The following is a 13,026-nucleotide window of genomic DNA, read 5'->3' as shown; positions in this document are numbered from 1 at the left end:
ATTCAAAGTAGAAATAGTTAAATTTACTGACTGCAACTATGATGGAGAGACTGTATTGTTTGTTTAACTAGGATGATACTGCTCAGAAGCGCCCTCAATATGCCTACTGTGCAAAAACCACCAAAGGCGATTTTGCAGTCTTACAAATGCATGGGTATTTCAGTGATGAAACATTTACATAAGCAACAGAGTTAAAGCTCACGACTGGAAAATGGAGTCTCCCCAAAATACTGACCAGCCTCACTGGAAGGGGTATTGGGCAACCCAAAGGCAGTCCAGCTAAAGACTACAGGTGGATAGTTCAACACCCAGCTAGACCTGTGCAGAAATTAGAATCATAGAATCATAGAATCGTTAAGGTTGGAAAAGACCCTCAAGATCATCGAGTCCAACCATTAACCTATCACTGCCAAGTCCACTACTAAACCATGTCCTCAAGCACCACGTCTACCCATCTTTTAAATACCTCCAGGGATGGAGACTCAACCACTTCCCTGGGCAGCCTGTTCCAATGCTTGACCACCCTTTCAGTGAAGAACTGTTTCCTAATATCCAACCTAAACTTCCCCTGGTGCAGCTTGAGGCCATTTCCTCTCGTCCTGTCACTCGTTACTAGGGAGAAGAGGCCAACCCCCACCTCGCTACAACCTCCTTTCAGGTAGTTGTAGAGAGCAATAAGGTCTCCCCTCAGCCTCCTCTTCTCCAGGTTAAACAACCCCAGTTCCCTCAGCCACTCCTCATAAGACTTGTGCTCTAGACCCTTCACCAACTTCGTTATAGAATCAAAATATAGAATCAAATTCTAACTTTAATGAGATCTGTATTAGGACCAAGGCCTGGATACATTTTTTGATAAACTCTACCAGGATATTTTCTGATTCGGTTCGTAAATATTTTGATTTACTTTTGATTTAAAAAATGAACATCTTGATCATAGATATGCTTCAGTAAAATTACTTTGTAAACGTAACTGACTCCGCAACTCCACACATACAGAACCGTTCTCGATCATAAAAGTAAGCCACTGGCAGCCACTGAGAGTACACGCTTACACACAGCGTGGGAGATTTGCAAGATCTGATCTTACAGCTTGAGTCCTTTGCACATAAACAGCAAGCCAAATCCTATTGATAGGATAATAGATAAATCTCATACAGAAACTTTCAATTTCAACAAATACTTGTTTTTAAACCTGATTTGCACTCCCTGGGTATTGACTGGTTAGAGAGGTTTTTTGTTAAACTGTCAAATGGAGTTTGGTGCTTTGGTGCCAGACTTTTAGTAGGATCTAGAGTTCCTAACTCTCTTTTTTAAAGCTCCATTATAAAGTAATTAATTTCTAAAGCACTTTAAATATTTACAAACTTTATAAAATGTTTGCAGATGTAAGATTCTTCTCAAATTCATCTGTAATCTTCAGGTGCACATTTTATAACCTACTAAAGGAAATGTAGCTTTATGCAAGCACATTACATTGGAGAACATTACAAAACGTTCTTGAAAACTTAACACTGAAATTGATGAGTGTGCCATAGTACATTGATATGTTTAAGGGTGACTACAATAAGATGGCTACCACATCACTGTAATGACACTGGAATATGACAATGATATTAAAATTATTTTGATTATAATTAAGATATTTCCACAGATGACCTCCAAGTCAGTTTTGTTTCAGTTTGGTGGCTATCATGGCAGCAATTTGTATGATTTGCTGAAGGGGAAGCTGAGAAAATCTGTCCAATTTAAAACTGCTTAAACAGCAAGACACTGAATCAGGCAACATTCTCTCAGCTTCTCAGCTCCACAGGTAAGAAATGAGAACCCCCATGTGGTATTTGGATACACATTAATTCCCATACCCAACTCTGAGTATGGACATTGTCTATTGACTTAAATGGGACTATTCACATATGTGAAGTTAAACATACGTTTATGAATTACTTCCTGTGTATAAAAGCAGGTTAGGTTTTGGGAAAGTATTTACAGAATGAAAGAAAATATTTTAAAATTTAAGAATTTGTCATATAATTTTCAACAAACCTTCCTTCTTGACATTTACCCAAACTGACATTGGTTTTGCACTAGCTGAAGTCCAACATTGGAACTGTCCGGCAAATTGACCAGAGTTGGTGTTCACCTCTAGGATACGACCCCCAACCAGGGTTCGGTATTCCAAGGTCTTAACTTCTTCAATTGGACTATCTCCGAAAAGCCAGTGAACTGAATTTCTGTAGCTGGGCAGAACTGGGCAACCTAAAAATCAACAGCATTTTAGCAGGTTTTTCTAAACACATTGAAATGTTTGTGAATAAGTACATATGATTGTGTGATTCTACGTAAAAGACCTGACCAGTCTAAATAAAAACAAGAGTATGCATAAATTCATTGAAGTCCAAGCTATGGCCCAAAATCCTGACTGCCCCTTGAGGGTTATCAGCTGTGTAAGCTGATGTATGCTTACCATAATGCTTTTTATTTTCCCTTTCGGTAAGTTCTTACAAACTTCACTTCTATATGAACGACATGCCGGGGCGGGGTGGGGAACAATTATTTAAACGGAACGAAGATTTCATCCCAGACTACAATATGCAAATAGGTTTGTACTGAAAGACTTTCTATCTGTTTTGGAAAGGAGTCATAAACACATTAAATGAAATTGCTGCCTTTTCACTCCACAGGCACAAGCAGGGATGGGAACAGAGGTTTTCATTTAGACAGAAAAAATAAAAAAAACACTTCTAGAGCCCAGCTACATCCCCTCCCATCATTTTCAAGTGAAGCTCAAAGAGAAATTATGCCGCTTCAGTCACATGGTGAGTCACCTAGACAATGCCTAAAGGGTCGCCATTTTAAAACATTTTTTGAAAAGCTGCATCAAAAAATAATTGTGTCTCTTACTCTGAGGCTCCCTCCCTGATAACAGAAAGCTGAGATAAGATTAGGGAATCCAGAAAGTCACCAAACCCCAGACTCTTAGGAATTACGCTCACTTTCTCCCTAGGGAGTCCTCTCCATTTTAATGAAATGAATAAATAATAGAATTTAAATGACAAAGCAGAAAAGACAACATACCTATTCTTAGTGGATCTCCAGGTACCACACTGACATTTGTACCAATTCCAGATGCCATTAGGACACGCTTTCTTCTGCTTCCCATTGATAATAGAGTGTTATTCTCTATATATCTTTGTTCTGTAACACAACGCATAAGATCTCTTTTTAGCAAGAATTAAATCAATATGCTAAAAAAAAATTCTATCAAAATATCCAACACGCTAGTTATGAAGCAGAAGGGTAATAGCACTTTGGAATTCTTTAGGATCAACTTCATTTATGCAGTTAAATGGTCCGTCTAAAAAATACACTTCAGATACGTAAACAGGGAAACACATAAATTACTTATAATGCCTATGCAAGTTTCTAAATTAATCAAATTTATTGAATTTTATTTATTAGAAAAACAAGCCTGTAACACTTAGTGTAAAAACAAGATTTACAGGATGTATGCTGTATTTCCTGTTTCTCATGACAATGTTATTTCATTACCAGTCATTCACATACAGAAATTTTAAGGAAAATAATTCTCTCAATGAAATCAGGCCAATTCCTCTGTTCCATTAGATGGAATTATGACAAAGTGCTACGACAGAAAAAAAGAAGAAAATCTCTTAAAATCTCATTATGCATAAAGATAGCATAATGTACGCAGAATCATATGCCTATCACTATAGCAACTCCTCCTTTTTATCATATGCCAGACGGAATAACTGCCAAAAATGTGGGCAATCTGTCAGTAGCACACAGTTCTTGCCATTTAGTCAACATTTCTGTTTTAATGAATGTGCATAATATCTATGATTCTCCTTCCAGCACGGTTTAAATCTTTTGTTATATTCTAACTTCCGTGGGTCATTTTACATTGGTTCAACATTTTTTCTCAGTGTGCAATGTCTGTACAAAGCCTCCTGCTTGTCTGTGTAAACACTGGGACGAAAAAGTCTCCACAGAACCACAGTGGGGCCAGTCCCATAGAGGCAAAAGGCTAGTTCCCTCATCAGTCCTTAGGAACTTTCATTAGAAAGGCTGCGCAGATTTTGCTCTACTGCTTGAGTGCCCCAGGTCAGGCAGTAATTGCTGTAGCAAAGTCCAAAAGGCTGACATGATGTTGCTTTAGACAACACTGAGTCAGTGCAATCTGCAAGTCCTGACACCAGAAGTCCTCCCATTTCATTGCACAGCCAAAAAAAATTGCAGAATTTGGCCCTCTCCTATCCGCTCAAGATTTATTTAAACTAATGTCATGTGACCAGGAATAGAAACGAAGTTTGGACTCTTGTGAGCAATCGGCCCAGTCACGTCATTATAATAATATTCCTCCCTGGAACATCTGAAGTTTTGATGTAGTCCAGGAAAAATGAAACCAAGAAGGGAGCTTCAGTCTACACTCATCCTCACACAGAGACTCCTGTTATGCCTTTGGTACGTCTTCCTTGGCCAACAGATCCAAACATCTATAACCTGCCCTACGCATGTGAGCCTAAGAAAGCAAGCTTTGTAGCAGGATTGGCCATGTGTAACTGTGTTGTACTTGTACAGCAAAATGGTGAGAAAGTTAATCTCTAGAGCTGAATGATCCATTTATTGGAGCTATTTTCAAGGCATGATTGTATTATACAGTATTACATTATTAATCTACTTACAATAGAGTCATTTAAGAGGAGTTTTTCTTTACATTTTCTATTCTGAGAGTTAGCAGTTCATATTCAGAATTTTTTGTTTTCCATGTCCCTATGTTTTATTGGCCTCTATAATTAAAAAACCCCCAAACCAGCCTTTGCTTTCATTTCACTGCATTTCCCTGCAGATTTTCTGAATAAGTCAAGCCTGCCCTGTTTCCCTAGATAATAGCACTGGGAACAATGTAATATGACAGTGGATTTAGTTTTCTAATGTGTCTGCCGGTTTAAGGGCTGATATTTGTTGCCTGGAAGCAAGAAGATGGAACAACTTTTGAAGAAGTCACAAGTCAAACCATCTGTGCCTAGATCCACTATTACAGGAAACACAAAATAGGGAACAGATCCCAGAGAGTCAGATGCAGTCAAAAATTCCAAGTTCATAATAAAGTGTTAAATATCCCCCCAACTATTTTATTGGTTAAACTTCATAACCGAAGTGGCTCACTGTTGTTATCGGCAAGGAATTCTCATTTAGCACTTACCAGTTAAGTGGAGAACAGACGCAGCTTCAGCTTTTCCGAGAGCGTTAGTTGCTCTGCAAGTGTATGTTCCTGCATCTTCATAGGAAACATTCCTCAGAAATAAAGAGCCATTCAAAACCAAGAAAGAATTGATTTGTAGAATGTCTTTCTTCTTAAACCATGTCACATTTGGTTGGGGAACACCTTTAAAATGCAAATAATTAAAAGATTTATTGAGAGAGATAAACCGTAGGTTTTATATTGCTAACTGCTACCATAACATTAAAGAATTGTAAGTTCCTTTGTCATTTCACAGAGAGTGTAAACCAAAGTAACAACACTGAAGCAAAACAAGTACTTTCCCACTCAAAACAAAACTTCTCAGTTGCAAGCCCTATTAATAATTCAGCATCCCACCGAGATTAAAGGTTAAGCACCGTAAAGCAAGCTCACAGAACAGCTTTACAAACTGCTACCACTCCTACAAAAGCAGCATGCTCATGTGGCTTGCTACTGAAAGATGTGAGACCATTAACCCCAATCAGGACCAATTAAGATAAAGATTTCCACGGCATCTTTTCATCCAACCTGCATCCCAGAATATATGAAGGAAGGAATGAATATTCAATTTCCAATTAAAAATAAAGGAAAAAAGAAATGGAGACAAAATATTTCTCTTGAAGGAAAAAAAAAGATATATTTATCAATTAGATTAGAAAATATACGTGGCCAATTTCTGCCAAAAAAGCTCCTGAGAACTTCTCCAAGTAGCAGATGTCATGTATACAACTTGTAACAACGCAGCGTGAAGGAAAAGGAACAGAAAGAGCCATTAATAACTAAACAAGGGGCTCAGTTGTTAAACAATCTCATTTACAATGTTACAGAAAGCCAAAGGTCTAGCGTCATTCCTATTGTAACACTTGAATTCTGAGAAACTCAGCATTTTCAGATAACTTGTCATTCTAAAGTTTAATCAATGAATGATTATGGACTTCCATTTTTAATTAGATGATTTTTCCACTGGCACAGTAGCACCTCTGTGGGAGGACTTCCACTGTTTTATTTTCCTCAAACATTTGCCTTTAAAAAGATGTTTTGCAAGTTGGCCAATCAGACACTTCATCGCTTGCACTCTGGTTGAGCTGCCGCAGCAGAAGCGCTTTCAAAGCTCCAAAATCCGAGGTAAATCCCTGGGTAGGCCTGGCATACATGGCACGGTGCCCAGCCGCAGAGGTGCACGCAGGCGCAGGGCGCAAGACAGTCAGAGCAGCTACACGGCTTTTCACCTGAACTCTGTTTTCCCTAAATATACCGATCAGTGCTCACTGAAGGCTACCAAAACGGGTTGTGCTATAGAAGCTGACCTGAATGTGGGACATTTGGAAGTTGCAGCCATATTGAATGCTAATTCAGTCTCCTCTCTTCACAGATCATTGTGCAGTATTACTTTACAGATGATGTCTTCATGATGTGGAATAGCCTTTAGGAACAACTTTAACATTTCAATCACTGGCTTAGCACTTCCAATGCACACCTCAAGTTTTTCCTTTACTGTAATAGGAACCAGACATATTTTTTGGAACCTGCTATTTCACTGAAGGAAAAAGCTCCCCCCACCATTTTGTCTAGAAAGACAGCGAGAGAAACACTCTTCTGCACAATCACAGATTTTATTCTAGACAGTTTAGCAACTGTTCAGTGCTTTTAAACTCATGAGATTGTGTTTTACTGAATAAAACTGCATAAAACAAAGTACAGATCTGCAGAGTGCACCAGGGTCCAAAAAACCAGGCTGTTTTTCAAGTTTCCAGGAGAAGCTTTATGCCACTTTGAAAAATCCTTTTGGAATTAGGATGAGGTCTTATTTTAAGGGTCTTTTTTCCATTTTACCCCAGCTTTCTGGCTAAAGCGTATCATTCTCAGACACGTTTTTCCTTTACAGTGTACTTTCCACAGCCACTCAGGCGTATATACTTACTATACAGACGGGCTGGGGAGGTGTTGTGAGGATGCTGAGCTGTTTTAATCTAAGGCCTAGAGGTTTGCAGCCAGACTACCCTCACTGGCACCAAAATCCTGCAGACCAACCAGAGCCAAAAATAAGGGAGAAGCAGCACAGATCAGATGGGACTGAAGTCAAAAGATTTAAAGTCAAATTCCACAAAACACAAAAACACAAAAATGTTTGGAAAGGTTCAAATTTAAGCTTTTAACCTGAGCTTCTATCAAACCTCAGCCCAATATCGCCCTATGATACAGTCCTCCCTCTGCTCTCACCACAGCATTCAGAAATGTACCTCATTCCTGGGATTTAACTTAAGTAAAATATTTCCTTCTTCCAAACTTGGTTTGTATCCTAGAGTTTATCCCGAAAAAATTGCCATGTCTCTACTCTTCTACCCGTGTCTCATTCAGAGACATGTAGAGCCTTTTAAAACCTGGACTGGAGTTCAGTTTGCAGAAGAAATCTGCAAAATAGCTTTGCCTCTTGTTTTAAGTTCAAACTTGGGTATCTGTCACACACCTTAAACTTAAGTTATAGCAAAGGATTCCTCTTTCTTTCTCCAAAGAGCTGTATACATTTCTCTTTAGGGGAAACAAGCAAGTAATACCACACACACACAAGTAAATCAGACCATTTCTCAAGTGAATAATGTGAGTACACAAACATAAATTCCAGGTCTAAGGAGCAGAAGTGTGGACAGAGCCCTGCGTGGCAGCCCAGCAACCAGTCCAACTGAAATGCACAATGAGTCCTTCCAAGCAATCTTAGGGATGCTGCCACTTACAGCTAAATTGGGGGCGGGGGGGGGGATCCATGAAAAACAATCAGTTAAATACATAGTGGAAAAAACAACACTATTATGCATTATACATGGTTATCGCACAGTGTCATTTTAAAACAGAGTTAATGTTATCTAGGTACCTTCAGGGTGCATCCATAAACATAAGCTGTTCCAGCTGAAAATAGTAGTAGGGATAATCACAACACTCCTGCGTTGTATTTTACCTAAAACTACTGAGAAGTACGATTTTTATCTAAGAGTTAATAATTTTTATGTGAACTGTATGCTGAGTCCCTCTGAGCTGGCCTCTTCACAATCACTTTGAGGACCCTTGAAGTTTTTGCATTTCATGGTTCCTTTTCTTTCCCCAACCTTTGTCTTATGTGGAAACCAATTCACTGAGAGTGAGCCTGGGAGATACTGGACCATCTGCTTAAGAACAACTGGTATTTGCAATCAAGCTCCTTCTGTGTCCTTCTTCATGGGTTTCTGGTTAGGTTGCCACTAAGAGTATTAAGGCAAGTCCTCAGCTTGAGCTCTGAGCTAAGGAAAAGAGGAAGATACCTTTCAGAGAAGAGCTGAGGGACCTGTTACAGGCTGGAGTACAGCATGAAGGGAGGAGAGGTGGCAGGACTCTGCACACTGCAGTCAGGACGCAGCTGTATGCTAGAAATCAGGGGCCTCTAACCCTGCCTTTCAGGGGAACCCAAAACTGGCAAGCACAAATGTGATGTAAAGCTTTCGGAGTTGTGCGTCCAGAGAGATGCAGTAGAGAATCTAGCCAGAAAAAAGTTTTATTGTGTGGTGCTATCCCATCTGCTGATAGACACCCTATAAACGGATTAAAGAAATAAAGGAGGAGAAAAAGACATCTCTTACATTCCAGCTCCTTTGCATTCTTCAGCAAAGCAGCGTGCACATTTCAGTCTCTTCTGGACAGCTTCAGTTTATCGGTATGTTCATATTGCCAGTGAAAAATCCTTTTCTGCCATAACTCTCACGAGAGACACTGAGTTCTTGTGCATACCGTCATTTCTGGAATTCCTATCAGGAGAGACTCTTACTGTTGGAGGATACTAAAAACACCTATTTTTAGGTGTGCTTTTACCTTTGTAACAGTCTCTGTGCTTAGCAGTGCTTTGCATAAAATTCCTTCTCATAATATAGCATGTAGCACAACCCCAGCATGCAGTCGCCATTTCTACATTTCAGGTGAAAAAGCTTCCATCACGCAGATTTTCGATGCTTTTCCTTTAGAAATGAGACTCCATATTTACTGCTCCTGAGATAAGATTTTTCTTCCCTGCTGGTATGCAGCACTGCACACTGAGTTACGTCTCACCTATCAGCTCTTGTGAGAAAGCACGCAAAGTATACAATTCCTACATTCCTCAAGACAAGACTCTTACAGTAGCACTGTGAAAAGTACCGGTCTTCCTACACAGAAGTGGCAGGATAGAGTTCAAGCATACCATCAAAATGCAAGAAAAGCTCTTTTTTTCTAGGCAAATAGTTAAGGCCTAAAACCTGTGCTTTATCCTTTAGTATTCATGTAAATAAAGCTTTAAAAGTTTTAAGTACTGTTTTCTTATGCAAGGAGAAACTAAACTAAGCAAAAATAAGCCAAACCACGAGGTGATGGTGTTTTTTTCTTTTTTTTTTTCCTTAAAGGTGACAAACTGAATGGAATTGAAATTATACTTAAGCTTTGGGACATATTTGTAGGACTTCATGGAGGAGTTTGTCCTGTGCACAAGGTTGAATTTTACTGCATATGCTTGACGCCCCTTTACACAGAGGTTGATTTACATAGGGACTTTGCAGGGACAAAAATAACATTCACGCTATCTTCAAGAGCCTTTTCCATTACAGAATTGTAGCAGAAGACTATTAACAGAGATGTTTAACAGCTAATTACACTGAATTTTAAAAATATTTCCTCCTCACTGTTATAATTTTCTGCCCTCTGTTCTGACTCAAAAAAGTTTCTACTGTTGTGATTTGTCCTTTCCCGGACAGTTTTAAAACGTGTCTTTCCTTTCACCTTACTGTCCAAATGTAACACGTCTATGTAAGCTTCTCCTACAGAATGGCTGCCTTTCTGTATCCCTCAGAAGACAACAAATCATTCCGTGAATCATTTCCTAGGCCTTCTCTTCAGGAAAAAAAGTAAATCTTCCAGTTTATAATCCTGGAAGGAAGTCATTCCCTATCTACATCCAAGAAAATATTACTTTCAAGCTGAAGAATTCCTGGTTTGATCCCCAGCCAGTACAAAAAGGGGAAGAGGTAAGAGATGGCCTGTAGCCACCTTTGTTTCCTTCCCACCCCACCTCCATGCAGATGCAGCGGAGGATGAGCCCAAAGGTATCAACTGACCCAAACTGCCAAAGTTTCAGAATCCTTGAGTGCAATTTAGATCCCAGTGATTCAAATGGGAGATCCATCACTGACATCAGCTAGTAGCAGAATCAAACAATCGTATCCCGTGGCTCCAAGTCAGGAAAGCACTTTAGCATAGGATTAAATCCATCCCTATCAGGGAATGCAATTAAACACATGCTTAAAATTAAGAATGGCTGTAATTTTCCTTCATGAACAAAGATGCATTCCTGAACTCGGGCCTTCTTAGTCTTAGAAAAACCTGAAAAATCAGAATCTAACTCTTGCAATGGATCTAAATCCTCTGATGTTAAAAATTTCTACTAGAGACCTAAGTGGCTATAAAACTTTAAAATTAGTTTAATCTATTTTTCTGACCTCGAACACAGGCTATTTTCCACTAGCACTGGAGCAGCTCTAAAATACTCAATGTTCCATGAAAAAAGTCATTTTCTACCGTGAGTGGCACTGGGACAGCAAATGTTATGGAAAAAAACCTCCAGCTCCGGATGGGAGTGTGAAACACGTGTTTAAAAAAAAGAAAAAAAAAAAAAAAAAAGGAATCCACACTATAGGGCGCCCTTAAAATATTCAGTGTTCAAAAACAAATTTCCTCCAACCTTGAAAGCCCTATGAAATATTACACACCATAAAAATCTTGGCCTACTAACTGGTTGCTCTAAAACATTGGATATGTCTTCAGAAATTTTTCCCCCAGCTATGTAGAATCTCATAAAGTATTCTGTATTTCCCATTCAAGAGCAAGGCAGAACTGTGCTGGCACAAATCACATTTTGCTGCACTTTGCTAAAAGTTTACCTAACTTTAGAGGATAAATTTGCATGTCATCTTTCAGAGGAAACGATGCTGGGTCAGTAATATACACAATGAATGTCACCTGATTGTTAGTTATTCTACACTCACTAACACCTACAGTGGGTTTAGCATAGCTTATAATGCAATTTCTTTGATTGATACATCTCCATATTTTCTCCAGCAGAAGTCGCAAACTGCATTTCTATTCATCTGAACTATGCTTGAGCAATCAACTTCTAGCGAACCCTAAAAAGCCTAAATCATGCTGCTACTGAAATTACCCGCATGAATGTTGCCAACTTCACCGGGAATAACAGTCTTGGACAGAGAGCCAGCATGAGACATTTTGGCACTTGGCATGATCCTCCAACCTGCCGTCTGATACCGCCCCATTCTCTCGCAACCTTTCAAAGCTATTACCTGTGCCTCTTCTTACCAGCCACGCAACAGCCCCTCTTCCTAGGGGGTAGCAACATCTGGCGGGATTTAGATATACTTACTGACATCTGGTGACCTCCATCGAGGGGTTCCTGAAGCAAGACCCCTTCCCACCCCGCCCTTGCTACAGCTCTGTCGGGTCCTGTTCAGGTCTCTGGCTGTCAGCTCAAAGAGAACTTGATCTTTTTTCCAGCTGCAGAAGTTTAAGGCTAATATTTTTCAAAATCAGGCACTTAAAATAAGGCAACTATATTTAGGCAACTAAATAAGAGGATCTGAGTTAAGTATGAACTCAGAAATTACTGCTAGACTGAATTCTGTAGTCGACCTCCAACAAAGACTTGGTTGGTGTGCATTAGGGCCATTCTACAATTCAGCACTGTTCTCAGAGACTGTTTTGCCCAACTGGTTAGTAATTATACTTTCACTTTACTGAAGAGCCATGCTATATCACCAAGGACCCAGACATTTATGGTCATAAAGTAGATACCTACTCGGGGACTTGGAAAATACAATTTTATCAGAAATTAAAGAACCACACAGGAATTGCCATTCTTAGTCAGACCTGAAGTCCACTTAACTCAGCACTTTGTGTCCAGTGATGGGCGCTTGGGGATGTGTAGGCAAAAAGTACTGAAATCATGGCATTTATTGACTGACCCTTCCTCAATATATCTTCCTAGCTTCCAGAACCAGAGGTAGCACTTAGACCATCATGCTTGTTTCCTCTAATACTGCTCGACCTTTTCTAGCACTACTATATCCCTTTCGCGATGAGATTAGCAAGTTGCAAACAGGATTCACCACAGCTTTAAGCAACGGCCAATTTAGATTTTCTATTCTTTTGTCCATTCCTCTGCCACTAGTTTTGATTTGCCTTTATGGACACCACCCAGGGAGCGTGCTGGTGTTCCCACGGAAGTAACCAGCATGACTCCACAAATCTTTCTCTGAGTGGCAGTCATTCAGATACAGCCATGTGCACATGTCTATATTTAAGATTATTTGTTCTCTATGTACATTTATTCTGCAAATATCAATTCTGAATATCCTTTGCCCTCATTTAGCTATTAAACATTATTTGTGTGATCCTGCCGCAAATCTTTGCAGAGAGTTTTAGATCTGATTAGCCTTCATAAATCTTGATCCTTCACAGCTTTAGTCAACTAACTGTTCACATTCTTTTTCAGGCCTTTTATAAAAATGTTGAACATCACAAATCCCAGAACAGAGTCTTGGGGCACCCTTACTGGTAGCCTCTCCCCACTGTAAAATTTGACCACTTGTTCCTTCCGATCATTGAATCGGGTACTAACCAACAAGCTAACCTCTTCTTTTACACTATGAGAATTTGTTAAACTTTGCCTAGGGAACTTCTTGACAGCTCTTTGCAAATTG

General features: G+C 39.5%; 1 protein-coding gene across 9 annotated transcripts in view; it reads right to left on the bottom strand.

The window, feature by feature from the left end:
• ADAMTSL3 (ADAMTS like 3) overlaps positions 1-13,026 on the bottom strand; it is a 202,607-nt gene that overhangs the window by 8,978 nt on the left and 180,603 nt on the right. For 8 of the 9 annotated variants that reach the window (XM_087743289.1, XM_087743293.1, XM_087743291.1 and 5 more), the window contains 3 exons: positions 5,225-5,407; positions 3,076-3,195; positions 2,044-2,256 (listed from right to left, as the gene is read on the bottom strand). In XM_087743289.1, the coding sequence (XP_087599415.1) occupies positions 2,044-2,256; positions 3,076-3,195; positions 5,225-5,407 (516 nt within the window). The remainder of the gene's footprint in view (positions 1-2,043; positions 2,257-3,075; positions 3,196-5,224; positions 5,408-13,026) is intronic. The other variant, XR_015701245.1, reaches the window with a different exon arrangement.

Source organism: Nipponia nippon, unplaced genomic scaffold (genome assembly GCF_047370975.1).
Source record: "Nipponia nippon isolate SJK-2023a ecotype South Korea unplaced genomic scaffold, ASM4737097v1 scaffold_9, whole genome shotgun sequence".
In the NCBI taxonomy this organism is placed as follows: Eukaryota; Metazoa; Chordata; class Aves; order Pelecaniformes; family Threskiornithidae; genus Nipponia; species Nipponia nippon.
Note: the sequence above shows the minus strand (reverse complement) of the source record. Positions and strands in the feature narration are given on the sequence as shown.